Below are 15,942 nucleotides of genomic sequence, written 5' to 3'. Positions count from 1 at the left end.
CACCACAAAACAGCAGCTCCCACAAGTAACACTGAGCACACACTAGCTCCCCTAACCTCACAGATAACACTCAGCACACATCACGGAAGAGCAGCTGCTATCCAATATGCCCTCACGTATCCATGCTAATGTCTCTTCCTTGCTTCTCTTTTATCAGAATATTCCACCTTCAGCATCCTCAGCTCTGGCACAAGAGGCCCTGGAATTGGCAAACCGGTAGGAATAAATTACTGTAGTTGCGTTGTGTCAGCACCCTTCTCCCACTGCCCCTCCCTCCTTTTTCGACATCTCTTCCTATCACTCACAATCTCTGTTATTACCTATACATCACTACTCATTCTCATTGCCTCTCACTGCACTTTTGTCTCTGTTCCTTTCGCTTTGTCTCTCTTATTCTCCTTTTGTCGCCACCCTCTCACTATGCCTCTTTTATTGCCCAGGTTTCACAGTCACACCCACACTTCCCTTCTCTCTTTGCCACTCTCTCTACCAACTTCATAGACAGTTGCTTATGGAAAACAGCTCGAACAACGAGGGCAAAGCCACGCGTGCCGTTCCAACGCAATGCCGACCACGCTTGCCGGAACCACGCATCTGCCTTAACCATGCATATAAGACCGGTCATACAATCATTGCTTACTGCTGCTCTCTCAGTTCTGCATTTTCAGTGACTCTCATTGACTTTCTAGTGCCTTGATTTTTCTTCACCTATCTCTTGCATCATTTTGAATTTTGCTCCCCAAATGCTGACTCATTATCTCTGCTACCTTCTTGCCCTTATTTCACTGCTCCTTCTTCTGTCTCTCTGTCACTTCATGACTTCACTCCTCTATCGAGGTGCTACCTCATTACACTTTTTAAATACCCACTCTCACTTCCTTCCATCGCTGCCCCTTTTCCATTCCGTGCCAGGTTCTGCTGACTTGTGACAAGTTATGCCTTCCACAGGCCTGCACAGCTTGTCCAGTTGCTCTATGGACTTATTCTGGCAGCCCTTGAACCGTGCGGTTTCTTTCTTCCCTAGGCACACCCAGGAGGCCAGCGCAGTAGAGCAAGCAGCCCGGGATGCACAGGGAGACTCTTCTACGGCCCTGGAGTTATTGCGCACTGCCCTGATTACAGGGGGAGCTGGTGCTGGAGTCTCCATCCAGGGATTGACAAAAAGGTAGGCGAGTGCGTGCCGGCTGCAGTGTTCCCATCAGAGGCAAGGCCATATACACTAACGAAAAAGGACTGGATTTGAGGTCTTTCTAGAAAGTCAATAAAGTTTACGTGGCTATATACTTGGAATATCCAAAAGTTTGCTTTTATTGTTTAAACAGAAATGAAAAACATAGGCCAACACGTGTTTCACAACACAGGGCCTTACAGTAAAGTATATGAAGTATGCAATCAATGGAGCAAATCCAGATTCATACAGGAAGAAAAAATGTTTCTCTAGATTTAACATCGGGTATGAAAACAAACATCATAAGGTATGAACTGTGTAGTTCCATATACACTAACGAAGGTTCAGTTAAGTCCAGCAGTTGTACTCTTCAGTCCTCGGGTATCTTAAAAAGTCAGGTCTTTCTTTGAGGCTTCGAGTACCTGCACTGATAATCTTTAAAAAAAACAGGGGCATATTCTCAATGATCCATCGCCGACTTATCGGCACTTTAGTGCAGCCAATCACGATAAATTTATCGCCCCATTCACAAGCTGGTGCTAACAGCCTATATCACAATTTTTCCGGCGATAGCATCCTCAAATAACATCACCACGGATGACCCCAGCAACTATCACTAATGAGATGCAGAGTTGGCGTTCCCGAGCAAAAAGCAGCGACAACGGCACTTCACAACATTCTCAACGACCAGCCAGACCTGCGATAAGAACACAAAACATGCGATAAGGCACGTTAGCAGCAGAAAATTAACACCCGCTCTGACCTGGTGTAAAGTCGGATGACAACCAGCAGCAGACAAGGGAGCACAGCCCAGAGCCACACCTAAAGAACAACAGATGCCATGGAGCCAACGATCATGCAGATCTGAGCACCAACAGGGCCACAACACCCACCGCCACCCATCCCCGAACCCCCCCCCCCCCCGGGCCCCACCCCGGCTCCGCCCACCAACAGTCATGTGAGTGCAGAAAAAGCAGAATGAATCATTCACCATTCAAAGTCCGAACAAATTATCACAATCAAATTTCTCTCCAAACAACTATTTGGAAGAGTCATGGCGTGTCATCCCTGGACAATCTGTGAGTGACAGCCTGCAAGGCAACATCCAAGATGAGAAGGTGCGTCAGACACTCATCAAAGGACAGAGAGAAAGAGAGAGAGAGAGAGAGAGAGCGAGAGACAGAACAAGTAGCGCAAGGACTATCGGGCCCTTGGCCCATACATGCCAACTGCTGCGTGTGTGTCGCAATTGGTGCACCCTAAATCTAAAGGCCTGGCAACGATCTCATCACATTTCAGAAATGGCAGCATCAGTCATACAAAAATTAGGCATGAAAGCTCCTTTGTCACAATACACAAGGCAGAAGGACATCCGAACCTCTGACCTTAGTCTCCGTTCCGAGTGAGATACCATACCAGACTCCTACGGCTCCCACACCACGAACTGCGCCAATGAAAGAGCAACGTGTCCACACCCCACACACACTTGTCCCTGCTTGAGGTACACCTGCATGGCATGCCCCCAACACATTGCCAAAAAAGAAAACATATGTCCAAACGTTGAACACACATACAACTCTTTTCCCGAGCTGTGACATATCGTCCACAGAACTGCCGCCGGTCTGAGGAGTGCCGGTGGTACGAGACCAACAAACGCAATGGCAGGCAATCCCGGGCACATGCACAACCCCTGTCACGTGGAGCTGTACTGTGCCCGAATGCTGCATCTGTTGGGAGCCCTGCCAATGGCAGTTTTGCGAATCATTTACCGTCTGAGTTTCTGGCTTGCGTACGTCACATACGTCCAGATCTGGTTCCACTGTCGATCATGCACATTCGAGTGGCCCATGGAGGTCTGCCTATCCAACACAACGGTAGCCGAACTGGATTATGACTTGTGTGTGCGCCCCCTGTTGGCCCGCGAACAGGAGTGCAACTGGGATACCCGTGCATGGGATGCTCTGATCTGTGGTGTATGTGCCGGCAGTAGTGGATGGGAGATAGCACAAGTCATCGTGTGCAGTGATCACATCGAGGCGCTCCCCTATTGGGCTGTGTTGCAGATTGGTAAAACTGCGTGGTCGGAGCACATCTGACTGGACCAGTTAATAGATTGGCTCTCCCTCGTGTTCCTTGAAATCGAGAACGACGTACTTCTGGAACTGATTGCCTATGAAGCAGCGCTCACATTCATGGACGAGTAACTTCCTTCCTGCAGCCACAACTGATTGACACCCAGAGCACAGGTCACAACCCTGTGTTGCATCGTGGAGGATTGGTCTGTATTCGCCCAGACTCAAGAATGCATGTGCGTGCACCTACGCGTGTTGTCACACACCTGTGCTGGGTGATGCAGCCCCATGGATGGAACTGCACAGCGTCGTTTGGCAAAATTTCCTACAGCTGACATACTGCTGGAGGGAGACTACACACATGGCAATGTAGCACTACATGTGACCTTGTTGGTCCCTGTCACCTGCTCACTGTCAGCATAGCACACAGTCAGCGCAGTCCGGTGGTACAGCATGGGCTGTGAGTCGTGTCCCCTGACATGGGGCTATAAGCAGACGCCTCACATCACATCAGATGACTCGACCAGCAAGGCAAGGTGGGCTGAGACCGTTGCCAAACATATGGATATGTGTTCATTTTTGCATCCCCAAATATTGCACCTCGACACGTTCCCGTTCTGCCTGTAAGTCTCTTAAGCATTTGTCAGCCTGTTGTGTCCCATTACTTGCCCGTACTGACACGCACATGCTAATAAAGTCTTCGCAACTGCAACAGAGTACAACTGTGATGAGTGTTGATTAGTGTGACAAATCGTGTGCCTCAATGAGCATTGTCTGTACACAGAGAGGGACAGATTGTACATTGGTGGTGAATCCGTATTGGCAGCTCCACCTCTGTGAGCCAGACATTGTGTTTGGGATAGTTGCTGGTAGACTTGTGCCCTTTCGTGTCTTCAGCAATCTGAGTATGGTGTCCAAATTCTTGCCATGTGGATCAATATGATCCATTATGACAGACTGTGTCCACACTGATGTGTGTGAGTAGGTCATGCGAAGATATGTTCTGTAGCCACATGCGATGGGGGACAATACTTCAGGCAGGCTACCGATCCTGACATATACACACACATGGACGTGGGGCTACGTTGGGTGATGCGAGATTGTTGTTCATGTGCACTGGGGCCACAGCTAGTTCACACCTTCACATTCATCTAAAGGTCCATGTGGGTCTGGGTCAAATATGCGCATTGATGACATTTACCAGGGTGTAGCTTTCTTGTGCAAACAAAGTCCCTACATTCATCCATTCTCGTACACATGAGAGAACATAGACATGACACATCTGTGTGATTTGGAATGTTTTATTCACATCCTGGGGAGTGTCGGAGCTGGAGGGGTGCATGGCCAGTTCAAGCCCACATTGCATGGTTGCCCAGTGGTGGGCCAACCAGAGTCTTTGGGGGAATGCAAAGTTAATTTGGAGAGGAAGAGTCCAGTCCTCAGCCGGATTGCTGTGTCATCGGTACAAGGGCAGATATGGCAGTCCATGTTGGGGTCCAGGTGAATGTCGCAGAGGGTTCTGGGGGACCGTGGGAGCTATTGTTCCAGGGCATTATGCATAGGGCTGAACCAGGCAGGGACAGGCCATGTGGTGGCTGCAGATGCTACTGCCTCCTTCCTCATACAGTCATTACCCTCCACATCTTATTCCTCTGAGATGTCTTCTGTGTCCGGTGTGTCAGGTGTGTGTGGTGGTGTTATGGCTGCATCACCGTGTGCCACTGACACATCAGGGGGCGGAGGTGGCAGGGCTGCATCACCATGTGCCACTGACACATCGGGGGGGAGGTGGTAGGGCTGCATCACTGTGTGCCACTGACACATCAGGGGTGGAGATGTGTGTGTCGAAGTTCCAGCAGCAGTGATCTGTGACAGGCTCTGTGGCAGCAATGGCAAGATGAGGATCTGGGAGGCATTGAAGATCCCAGCTACATTTTGCTGGTGTTCAGCCGTGGCAGCCCTACTTCCAGGCTGCATCGGCTTCATGGTCTCTATTGTCCTCCGCATCTGTGCCAACTCTGTGCTGTCATTGCTGGAGCCTGTCTGACTAAACAGTTCTTGTATCAGAGTAATGGCCTGAGTGAGGTCAGCCAAGGATTGTTGGTGAGCATGGTGCGGACAGTGGGTGTCCGTTAGGGACTGTAAGTGTCCCTGATGGGACTCAGACACTCATGTATGGCATCAAGTTTGGCTGCCATGAGGTCGAACCCTACCCGCAACTGATCAGCCATCTTCTCCTGGCGCCCTAACACACGGCATTGCAATTCCATGTGTTGGTCGTGGGGGTCCTTTGAGCCAGCTGTGGTGGTGTGTGCTTCCTGCTGTGTGGTCTGTGCAGGGTGTGGTGTCACCGCCATGCAGCTGGGCTGTCTTGCTCTTGGGGGTGGTGTGCAGATGCTGTCCACGAGCCGTTGGAGGGTGTCTGGTCAAATGTCCCGGGTGTCCTCTTCATCATCTCTGTAGAGATGTGTGGTCTGCTCTGCAGGAGGTGTTGATTGTCCTTCTGCAATGTAACAGGGAGATGCAGGTTAACAGTGTGTTCCATGTATGTTCACACATTATAGATGTTTACATTAAGACTGCATGACAGTGTACATTGTGGCTGTTTTGGTGATGCTGGCTACTTGATGGGTGACAGTGGACATTTCGTCTACATGACGGATGTGAGGTTGGACTCGTACATTGTCATCTTACAGTTTCATGCAATGCCAGGTGTGAGTGGCCAGTTACTACGCACGGGCGGCACCAGTCGTGTCCTCTGTCCTGTGGTGTAAGGGTTGCACTTTGTACCACATTGTCGTCAGTGTTGGTGTACTGTGCTTGCTATGTGTGTGTGCTGCATTGTTGGCGAGTTTCCCCTGCAGCTCTGATTTTGAAGCCTCTTTTCCCTTTGACTCGGTGTGCCTTTGACTTGTGTGCTTTACGGGTGCTGGGATGTTTGCGTCTTGGGTCATTTGTGCTCTTGTACGGTTTCTGTACTCTTGTGCATTGTTTGTCTGAAGATGTGTTTTTGACGTCATGGGTTGTAGGTGTACGTGGATGTGTCAGAGTGTGGCCTGCTCCTTTACGGATGCGGTCCACACTCAGCCACCTCAAAGTCGTCTTGTGCACCATGGCATGTATTGTGACTACAGCCATGCTATCTGTCATGCAGTGTCACTTGCATTGTCCGTGTGGCTCACAGAGCCGCTGCTTTTCTGGATTCCGCACATGTGCATGGGTAGGTTGGGAAATTGGTGATATGGAGGGGGGCCCATTTGTGCACGTTGTGGACGGGGGCCTACTTGGTGTTTCTATGTGTGCTGCAGTGTGCCAAGGATATCAGGAACATGTTCCACACTCATTGTGGCTGTGCAGTTTGCTGCTCATTATTGTGCATGTGTGCCATTGTGCCCTTCTCCCTCTGTCCCCCCTGTCCCTGGTCGTTACTCACCCTGTTGCTGTTGGGTCAGGTTATATCGAGCTGTGTCCAGGCCCCCAACTCCTGCCACCGTCTCCACACTGATGACTGTGGCCACCATTTCCTCTAGCTCATCCAGCTCCTCCTGTGGCGCAGGACTCCCACCACCAGTCGCCTTTGCTGCCTTCTGTTGGCAGCAAATTTCTCCTTGGTTTGGCCGTGCACTTAATGCTAGCGCCTCTTGACCTCCTCCATTGACCTCCTCGATACTCCGACTGCATTCAAGTTGGTGACGATGGACTGTCATATTGTTCATCACCTCCACTGCTGCCGAAGACGCAGTGGAGGTGATGAACAGTTGTTGTTAGTGTTCTATCCCCTCTGTGACGATGATCCGTTCTTCCTACGGCATGAACCCCTTCTTCCTCTTCTCCTTGCCCTTCCCCGACCTTGGGGTTCCTGGCTGGTCCTCCGTGAGGCTTGTGGGGTTCGGGTTGTTCTCTGCACTCGGTCCGGGTGCATCCATGGTGCTACGCATTGGTGTTGGTGTGTTTTTTTTGTTGCTTTTATAGTGCATTTTCCCGCATGACGCGTGGGAATTGCAGGCCTGTGGCTGGTTGTCGCTGATTTTTGTATCGCGATTTTGAGCATCACAACTTTTTTCACGTTGGTGTTTCGCATTTCTTAGGAGTCGCGTTGATTTTAGCGCGGACATTTGACCCGTTATCATAGGCCTATCGCATGGTGCAGCTGGCTTGGGAATACCACGTTACCATGGTGTTATTTTCCTGCGATAGACTGCGATGTGAAGAGTTGCGTTAAGCTACTTTTGCGGTAGTTATCACACGTTCTTGAGAATATCCCCCCAAGACTACCAGAACATCTCAGAAGGTTCTTGCCTCATTCTAAGTCAGACTCAAAAATCGGTGTGGTACCAGAAAATTACCCAACATACATATCATGTCCTACAAAGATATGCCCTATTGGAATTAATATTGGAAAATCTAATCTCATTGCCTCATCTGGATGTCATTTTGTATTGTAACTTACATTTGGGATACGCTATTTACATCAAACGAGATTCCTGTATACAATATTCTGACATACAACTCAGAAACTACTTGGGTGCAAATAACGTTCTGACACAGTGAAATACAGTATTTACCCCAATTCCTAGTTTTCCTCTATACTTTTGAGACTAACGTCAGTAACATTTTTGTCTGCAGGTACGACCCAAAATGATTCCCCTCTGTGCACTGTTTTAGGCTGGACAGGTATTACCTGCGCATTCAACAACAATTGACTAGGCACAATTTGTGCAGAACATAAGCGTTTGAAATCACCGTTTGTGCCAATTTCAAAGTTGTCGTGGCGCTCAGAATGACTAAGCATGTCACAAGAGATTGCCCATTTTAGATGACAGTAAGACATAGACAGATGTGTCCTTGAGATTAAAAGCTTCAAACAGACATCTCCATTTATTACAGCAAATGAACAAACTTAGCTGATTTGGGATTTCTATAATGTACCATTGTATCTGTGTGTTGTTGCTTGATATTATTTAAATGTGCTTTAGTTGCCAAGATGAATCATGTTTTTAATTATTATTTTTATCGTAAATTTCCTGTTCCCCTTCACCCACTTTCGTTGTGCCACTGAGTGACCCTCGATGACCTAGACATGTCAACCCTAGGTCTATGGTCACAGATGTCTAGGTAATCAAATGCCATTGGGGGGATTTAAAGAGAAAGGAAAGGATACACAGGCAAGTTGCAAGTTGCAGTGTAGTTGTCGATCACGATGGTTTCTTAGGCTCTTCTTACCCGGTTACCATGTGGCTTACCACAGGCTTCCCGTGTATCCTAAAGCTGCACTGCTCAGCCATTTTGTGACTTATGGCGATAATCTTTTTAAAGTAATTTGGGTTCTGTTCTGAGTTATCAGAGATAACTTATTAGGTCCTCCCTTTTATCAACATGCTGGTCGATCGGTTCTTGCACATGCTCCTCCATAGTATTTAAATGACCCGAAAAGTAGTACTCCACCATGTGAAAAAGTCTTTGATTGCTAATAGAACTTTTCCCTAGTAGCCAAGCATTGAAAAGAAGCTATCCTTGTGAAATAGGTTATCCTTGGTTTGTGGACACCTCATAGGACACCCTATGGGGTGGGTCAGAGTCATCTGTGGCTGCTGGAATAGGGTAACAAGATGCCTCCATGTCACAGGGACACAGAGACCCCACACTGCAGACCCTGTTCTTTTCAGTTAACCCTCATGGACCAAAGTATCCCATCACAATGTATTTCAATAGAAAAGGTTGTGATAGGAAATATGTTATCCCAATGATGGAGCCACTTGGTCACTGAACCCTGGAACAGAAGAAGGCTTATCTCTGTAGGGAGATCCCTTGGGTGACCGCTTTAGATCTACTGATCATATCTGTTGAATAGCCTTAGCTTCAGGATATTTGTCCATGAAAGGAATACATTTGTAACGCATCTCCAAGAATTTGGGCTATTCATCCACCAAGCTGTTGAATATAATAGAGGGACTTCAGTTCAGAAGCAGAATTATAGCATGACATACAGCAGCATGTCCCCGGTGGCGTATAACAAACTGTCCTTCATATTATGCTCCCACCTGCATGTGCCCAGCTCACTCGGGTATTAGAGGCCTGTGCCTTGAGGCTTACAGAGGCCTCTTTAAATCACAATAAATAAATATGAACTGGCATTACATTGGTTTATAATTCCAAATTATGGACACCTGTGCAAATGAATGGAGCTCTAGGATTCTTGATTTGCGACACCTAATGCATCTTCATGAACAATAGACGTGTTATTTCATCAATGTCACACACTAATGGACATCTTTAGAGGGGCTTTGAGTATTTCTGCAGTTCTCCATTGGGGAACCAAATCAGCAAGCACAAGTGGTCTACGGATGCCCGCTCATAAGTGAATGCCTTTATGTTTTCATAGGTTGGATGCAGCGAAGATGGCAGCAGGGGAGCTGGAGGCAGAGGTCCTAAGCTCAGTGGGAGATGCAGAGCGGGCATACCAGAGCAGCCTGCAGGCGTCGAATGCCCTCACTGGGCTGCCAGATATCAGCATGGCTGCTTTCCAGGTGAGGACACTGCAGACATAGCTCTGCATCAGGGGTACTCTGCCACCACACTGCAAATCTCCATTATTGCACATTGCCATTATACTACCTCGCTGATACGGCTGCACTGACACTGCTGTAACTCATGAGGACAGCTTTGCCACACTGACACTGCTGCACTAAGCTGAAGTCACTCTAGCTCACCGACATCTCTGCTTTGCTAACACTGCTCTCTCCTAATAAAATAATTCACCCTCATCTATTTCACTCTACTCTTCCCCATTGCCATTGTTCTTACATAGGTGCACACTGCTTGCCTTGTCTTAATACCCACTCACATGAAGAGAGTATGGTGAATTGTATTCCTCTTGGCCTTGTTTAGAGTTTGTGATCGGCCCTTCTGTCTGCTAGGGCAGAGGAGGGATTTACACCCTTGTCCTTGCGGAAGACTGCTCCCCATATTTAGAGATCCCTGCAAGGCAGGCAGAGATCTCTATGCCTTCCGCAGAGCTGCCATCATGCCGGCTCCATTGACACTAAGAGTTGTAGAACCTGCTCGGCTGCAAAAAAGTATTTCAAGTTGTAACAGTGTCTTATGGTGTCAGCAGTCTTTCCCAAAGGGAGAGCTGTCTGTTTGGCTGCTGCAGAGGTGTCTTTTTAACTAATTCAGTTTTACTTGACTCTGACAGAGAGTTCTTTGATGCAGGTGAAAGTTTCCTGATGCCTCCCCCACATTTGAAGCAGGAGCTTGGCAACGTTTTTTTTTTCTTCATACACAAACACCCAAAATGAGACTTGAGTTTGGGTTTGAAAAAGAAAGCAATGAATGTCCCTTGCATGCTACGAGTTTTCTTTTAGTGTGTGGGAGGCTTTTGTTTTATTTTTTTGGGGACGCCAGGCTGTCCCCGGTGGTCTTGGACAACAAAAAAGTATTTCGGAATGTCTACCATAAATAGATGAACAAGCTTATGTATTTTGATCAATGGCCCAATGCCAGGCGGGTCATTGGTCAAAGGTTTCCACTGGCAGAGCCACCATAGTCTCCACCAGCAGAAATGCAGTGGTTCGCTGAACTGTAAATAAAAAAGGCGTATTGTGAGATTGGCGGACAAGGTACTCCACTACGTTTGTGGCAGAGTACCCTGTCCGCCAAACTCCTTCTATGTTCTCTGCATAGTCACAGCTGAATTTTGTATAGTATATTCTTTAGAACCTTTGAAGGATATATGAGATAGTTAGCTAGAACAGGTGGAAGCCTGATCCATAATGGAAGAAAATAAAATGTAATAGAGCAACAAGTGGTAGAAGCCTCACCTAAAGGGTTGGAAACAAAGGGAAATACGGCATGAGGCGAAAGGAATGTGAAGTATAGCAGGAGAGAGGAGAGTCAAACTAGGACAAGGTGCCTGAAGGGATAGAGTAGTCTAGCTAATAGCATGTGAAGAAAGAAGCCTAAACTAGAGTGAGAGGTGGCAGGAACCTAAAATGGAAAGAGCTTGGTTAGGGTAAGAGAAGATGGGTCCCTAAAATAGAGCAGGGGGCAGAAGCAAGGCTGAACGAGGTCAGTGAAATAGAGTTGTCTGACTTTTCGTAGGAGAAGACAGTATTTAGGCCTAGAGCTTGAGCAAGAAATGAAAGTACCTGAAGTAGAATAAGAGGGGAAAGTATCTGAAATAAGGCAGGATATCAAAGGAGCCTGAACAAGAGCGAAGGAGGAGAGAGTCTGAACTTCAGCTGTAGGTAGGAGGTGACTGCACTAGATAGTGATGGAACGAGTCTGGACTAGAGCAGGAGATGGACAGAGTCTGAACTAGGGAAACGGAAGGAAGACATCTGAACTAGAACTGGAGATGGAGGAAGCTAGAACTAAAGCATCAGATGGAAAGACCTTCAGCCAAGGTGACCTTCAATTAGGGGAGAAGATGGCCAGGGCTGGCCCTCTCGTGAGGTGATGGTAGAAAATGGTTCTGGGACAAGAGTAGGCCATGGCAGGGTTCAGGCATAGGTCAGGTGGGACAGGAACTTGCTCTGAAGCAAGTGAATGCTGGATTTGGTGCTGAAGCACCTCAGGGTAGACCTAGAGATGGTTCTTTTAGGAGTTGGAATCTTTCACAAAAGATAACAAATGGCCCTGGAGCAGGTAATTGCCCATATAGTCTTGGCGGTACACAGACACTGCATGGATGTTGTTTTAGGCTGTGAGAGCAGCTTCAAGTAACACTTCTTTTCTTGTGACTGCCTTTGCAGACACAAGCTTCTCGTGCTAGGCTCGAAGCAGACACCCTCAGCAGCAATATGGATCGAAGAATGGAGGAGTACAGCACTCTGCAAGGCAATCTGGTGACATGGGAGACAGAAGTAAAACAACTCCTTCAGAGAGGCGCAAGCGGGAGAGTGGTAAGAGATCGCCACATAACGTGCATTAGTGAGATCGACTAACATAAATACATACTTTGACTCCTCACTCTCACCATTGTTCCAACTTTTATAATCATATAAGGTAGTTTTCTAGAAAGAAGATTGGTATCAGTGCTTTGCCCTTGATGTTCTTAGCTCTCCGCCCCATGTCCAGATTGTGCCACTGTATTACCTCCAACCAAAGCTTTTCATCTGTCACCATGCATGTTGAGGCGTTTCAGAGCCCTATAATATCAATCCTTTAACCACCCCAAACAAAGGGGTTTATCAACAACTAGTAGATGAATTACACCTGGCACTTATTTGACATATTCTTCGTGTACTGTAGGGCTTATAAAAATCAGCTAGTAGGCACAGGCCGGCTTCCTGTCCTTTCTGGGGGAAAAAACACATTTTGCAGTATTTGGTATCAAAGATTACACACAGAGAAAGGACTGACTAGGAAGGGGGCCAGCACTATCCCTTCACCTACAACTGCACTCTGTATAGGGTGTGCAAAGAGGAGTGGCTGTTAAGGGCAGACTCCCAACTTCTACTGGTGCTGACCTATGGAAACTTCTTATCATTAGGAATCCTGTGCTCTCTGTCAAATGCCGTATGCAAGAAATGATATTCACACGCAAACAGACACACCCTTGCAAAGCCCCAAACAATAGGGATGTATAATTCTGTGACTTGGGGTGTCATTGCAGCTTGTGTACATGGCATGAACAAGCTAGGTTAGTGATCGCTGATTAGCACTGTTTGAGACATTATCACACTTTTCCTCTTTGTTGTGTCCCGATGTTGTCTTGAAGAAGATAATGTAGAAACAGTTGCTCCGGATTGCTTAGGTTTACAAGGTTATTGAAGGAATAAACTGCACCATCTGAATTTAATGAAGTGTGGATGATTGTGGCTGTCCAAGAACAATTTATAGTGTTGACAGCTGCCATATCCGCCTCCGACTCACTACTACGGCAGATGAACCATGTCTGTAGGCAAGAAGACGTTTCACAGGATGCCCTAACCTTTGGGTTGTGTCCTCCTATCAAGCCTCTCATTGCTGTCTTTCTTTTGCTTCTTGGCAGAAGGCAGATCAACTGCTGTCCCGTGCAAATGCTGCTAAAAGCCGAGCCCTGGAAGCTCTGAGGACTGGCAACGCTACCTTCTATGAGGTGGAGGAGATCCTGAAAAACCTCCGAGGTAGGTGGTTGTGTCTCTTCTTAATCTCTTGATACTTGTTCGTACTTCCATAACAAAATGATAGCTAGGGAGCACATATTTCTACATCTAAATTGTTTTCCTACGTGTTATAGCATCTAGAGACACTACTCTGCTTCCATTTGTACCTATACTCTTACTGCATTTTGTGGCTCAGCCTTTACATATTCTATTTCTTAGTTTCCACCTGGCCTATATTAATTTTGCCTCCTTTGCTCAGGTTTCACATGATAACACTTTTTCACTATTCCCCAAATGTTGCCAATGTCACACCATCCCTCCTGTTCTAGGCAACCTGGACATGCAGTCTGCAAACCCCAGCCTGAGGCAAGTGTTTAGCGATTTGTAGCATGCTCCCTCTGGGAACAAGATCGGAAAGGATGAATAAACTCACCAAGCCAAGGCCCACATCATCTCTCTAAGTCAGAGCCCAGGTTCAAAATCCATACTCTCTTAGATCCCCAGAAACCCTGACAAATCTGTCAATAAGCTGACGGTGCAGCACTGCACTTGCAGTCCCATACACCTGCCCCCTTCTACATTGATTCTGCTCCTGGCTGTATGGGTGAACACTGATTAGACTTTCTCTCTCTCTCTTTCCCTCACTCGCTGCTGGGGCTCACATACCATGTCTAGCTTTCTTCAACCTCTTGCTTCTACTTTTCACATAGTCACAACTTTTACCAGAGCGGAAGCCTCATTCTTCTCTTTGTCTCATTTCCTTCTTCTCTGTTCTTGGCTCCCATTCCTTTCTTCCGCCTCAAGCTTCTCTTGCTCCACCAACCCATCCATAGTTAGTGTCTCATCCCCTTCCTTTATCTGGAGTTCTTCTTTTACCATTGGCTTCTCTCCCATTCTTTCCTTCATCAAATGCAAATCTAACTCTCTCTCTCCTTATCCAGCTCTTCCCTTTCTCTCACTTTTCCTTCCTCTCCTCAGTCTCCATTTGTGTCTTCTTATTATCATGTGCTCTTCCTCTAACACATTTCTGTCTCCTTTCCCTATGTCCCCCCCCCCCCCACAGGCTATACATTCCATCATCTTGCTCTCTTTCCCTTTGCCCTTAGGTTGGACCCCATTGCATCATTTCCACAAAGTTTGTTTGTTTATTCTGCTTCATTCTAGACTTTACTTTCTATCACATAGCCCCACAGTTAAAGTTTGATGGGCTGGAAACCAAATGGTTGGGGCAGTGAGTGGGACCGAGGAGCAGCCTGCCAAATTTAGAGATTCCTGTCAGCATTTCTTTTTTCACTGATGCAGCTTTCACCTTCATGCCAGGAGGAGCCTCTTTAATGACAAAAACAGGCGTCCTTCTGGAAAAGAGACACATGTTGCTGACACCCTGTGAGGTTTCAGAACATTAGACTATTTTCCTGTCTGAGACCCCCAAGGTGTGTATGGCCATTCCAAACCGGGGGAAAAGCTCATGGTCATGGCATCAGAGAGGGATCCCTTTTTAGGATGTTCCTTCTGAAGCCATTTACAAAAGCAGTTGTCCCACCAAGATGCTTTACCCAGCAGAAGAGAGGAGTGAAGTAGGCTAGGTGGAGTAAGGAAGAGGAAGCAATTGACTGGTGGGTGGTTGAAACATCTGCCATTTTTGATGTTTGTCTGGTTACCATCTACCTTTGAATGACCCTCTTAGTATTAGATTTTTATCTCCTTCATCAGTCATGCAACTCAGTTTATCTCACTCAGTTCTCTTATTCAGTTTTATTTACTGAGTCCCAAAATACAGGTTGTCTTTGTCCTAAAGCTGTGTTTCCTCAATCAGAACCTTTTCCACTCATTCTGTTTCTTTCTGTCTTACCCCCTCTCTCTCTGTTCCTTGTTCCCCTTTTCACTCTCATTCCCTCTCTGTCTCACTCATCTATCTCTTCCCCCTTCCCCATCTCTTTTTGACATTACATATGAAATTCAGTTTCTTTTAATTAGTCCTAATATTCTTCTTCTGTCATTTAATCATGTAGCACTTATAACCATTTAGGCCCTTCATATGACTATCTCTCTTAACTTTAAAATCTATTTTCTCACAGTTAATCCATATTACCAGTATGCCCCTCCAAAGCTTGATTCTTTCACTCAGTTCTAAGATTCAGTTTTACTTCACCACAAATGTTTTCCTCAAGCCACCAACATCTACTTGTCTCTTACTTGGTCAGCTCTGCACTGTGTCCATTTAAATTGCTTTGTTTTACCTGTGCTTAGGGTTTGACGTAAAGGTGGACGATAATAGAATCAAGGCAGAAAATGCAATGAAACGACTCCCTGTGATCAAGGTGAGAGTGGATCGTGCCACAGGAACGACGAGTCAAGCAGAGGCTGCCCTCGGCAGCGCATCAACGGATGCTGCATTGGCCAGAGCTACTGCAAGCCAAGCTCAGGGTATCAGCGCTGACATAGGATTGGTGAGTATTAATCAATAGGAGTACGGATACAGTTTTTTTGTTGTAGGCTGTGAGAATCCCATTCAAATTAATCTTCATCTTGTGGAAATGCTATCACAAGGCAAGCCTTTACACGGTGTTCCATACCAGCATCTATACCCAGTGACCACAGAAACTCCCTTTTT

General features: G+C 46.9%; 1 protein-coding gene across 1 annotated transcript in view; it reads left to right on the top strand.

The window, feature by feature from the left end:
* The window catches only part of LAMC2 (laminin subunit gamma 2), a 95,594-nt gene that overhangs the window by 67,463 nt on the left and 12,189 nt on the right, over positions 1 to 15,942 (top strand). The window contains exons 15-20 of the mRNA XM_085601730.1: positions 158 to 216; positions 1,025 to 1,165; positions 9,623 to 9,767; positions 11,994 to 12,143; positions 13,235 to 13,349; positions 15,579 to 15,778. Coding sequence (XP_085457856.1) covers positions 158 to 216; positions 1,025 to 1,165; positions 9,623 to 9,767; positions 11,994 to 12,143; positions 13,235 to 13,349; positions 15,579 to 15,778 — 810 coding nt within the window. The remainder of the gene's footprint in view (positions 1 to 157; positions 217 to 1,024; positions 1,166 to 9,622; positions 9,768 to 11,993; positions 12,144 to 13,234; positions 13,350 to 15,578; positions 15,779 to 15,942) is intronic.

Source organism: Triturus cristatus, chromosome 4_2, assembly GCF_964204655.1.
Source record: "Triturus cristatus chromosome 4_2, aTriCri1.1, whole genome shotgun sequence".
Taxonomy (NCBI): Eukaryota; Metazoa; Chordata; class Amphibia; order Caudata; family Salamandridae; genus Triturus; species Triturus cristatus.
This window is presented reverse-complemented; position numbering and strand designations above follow the sequence as displayed.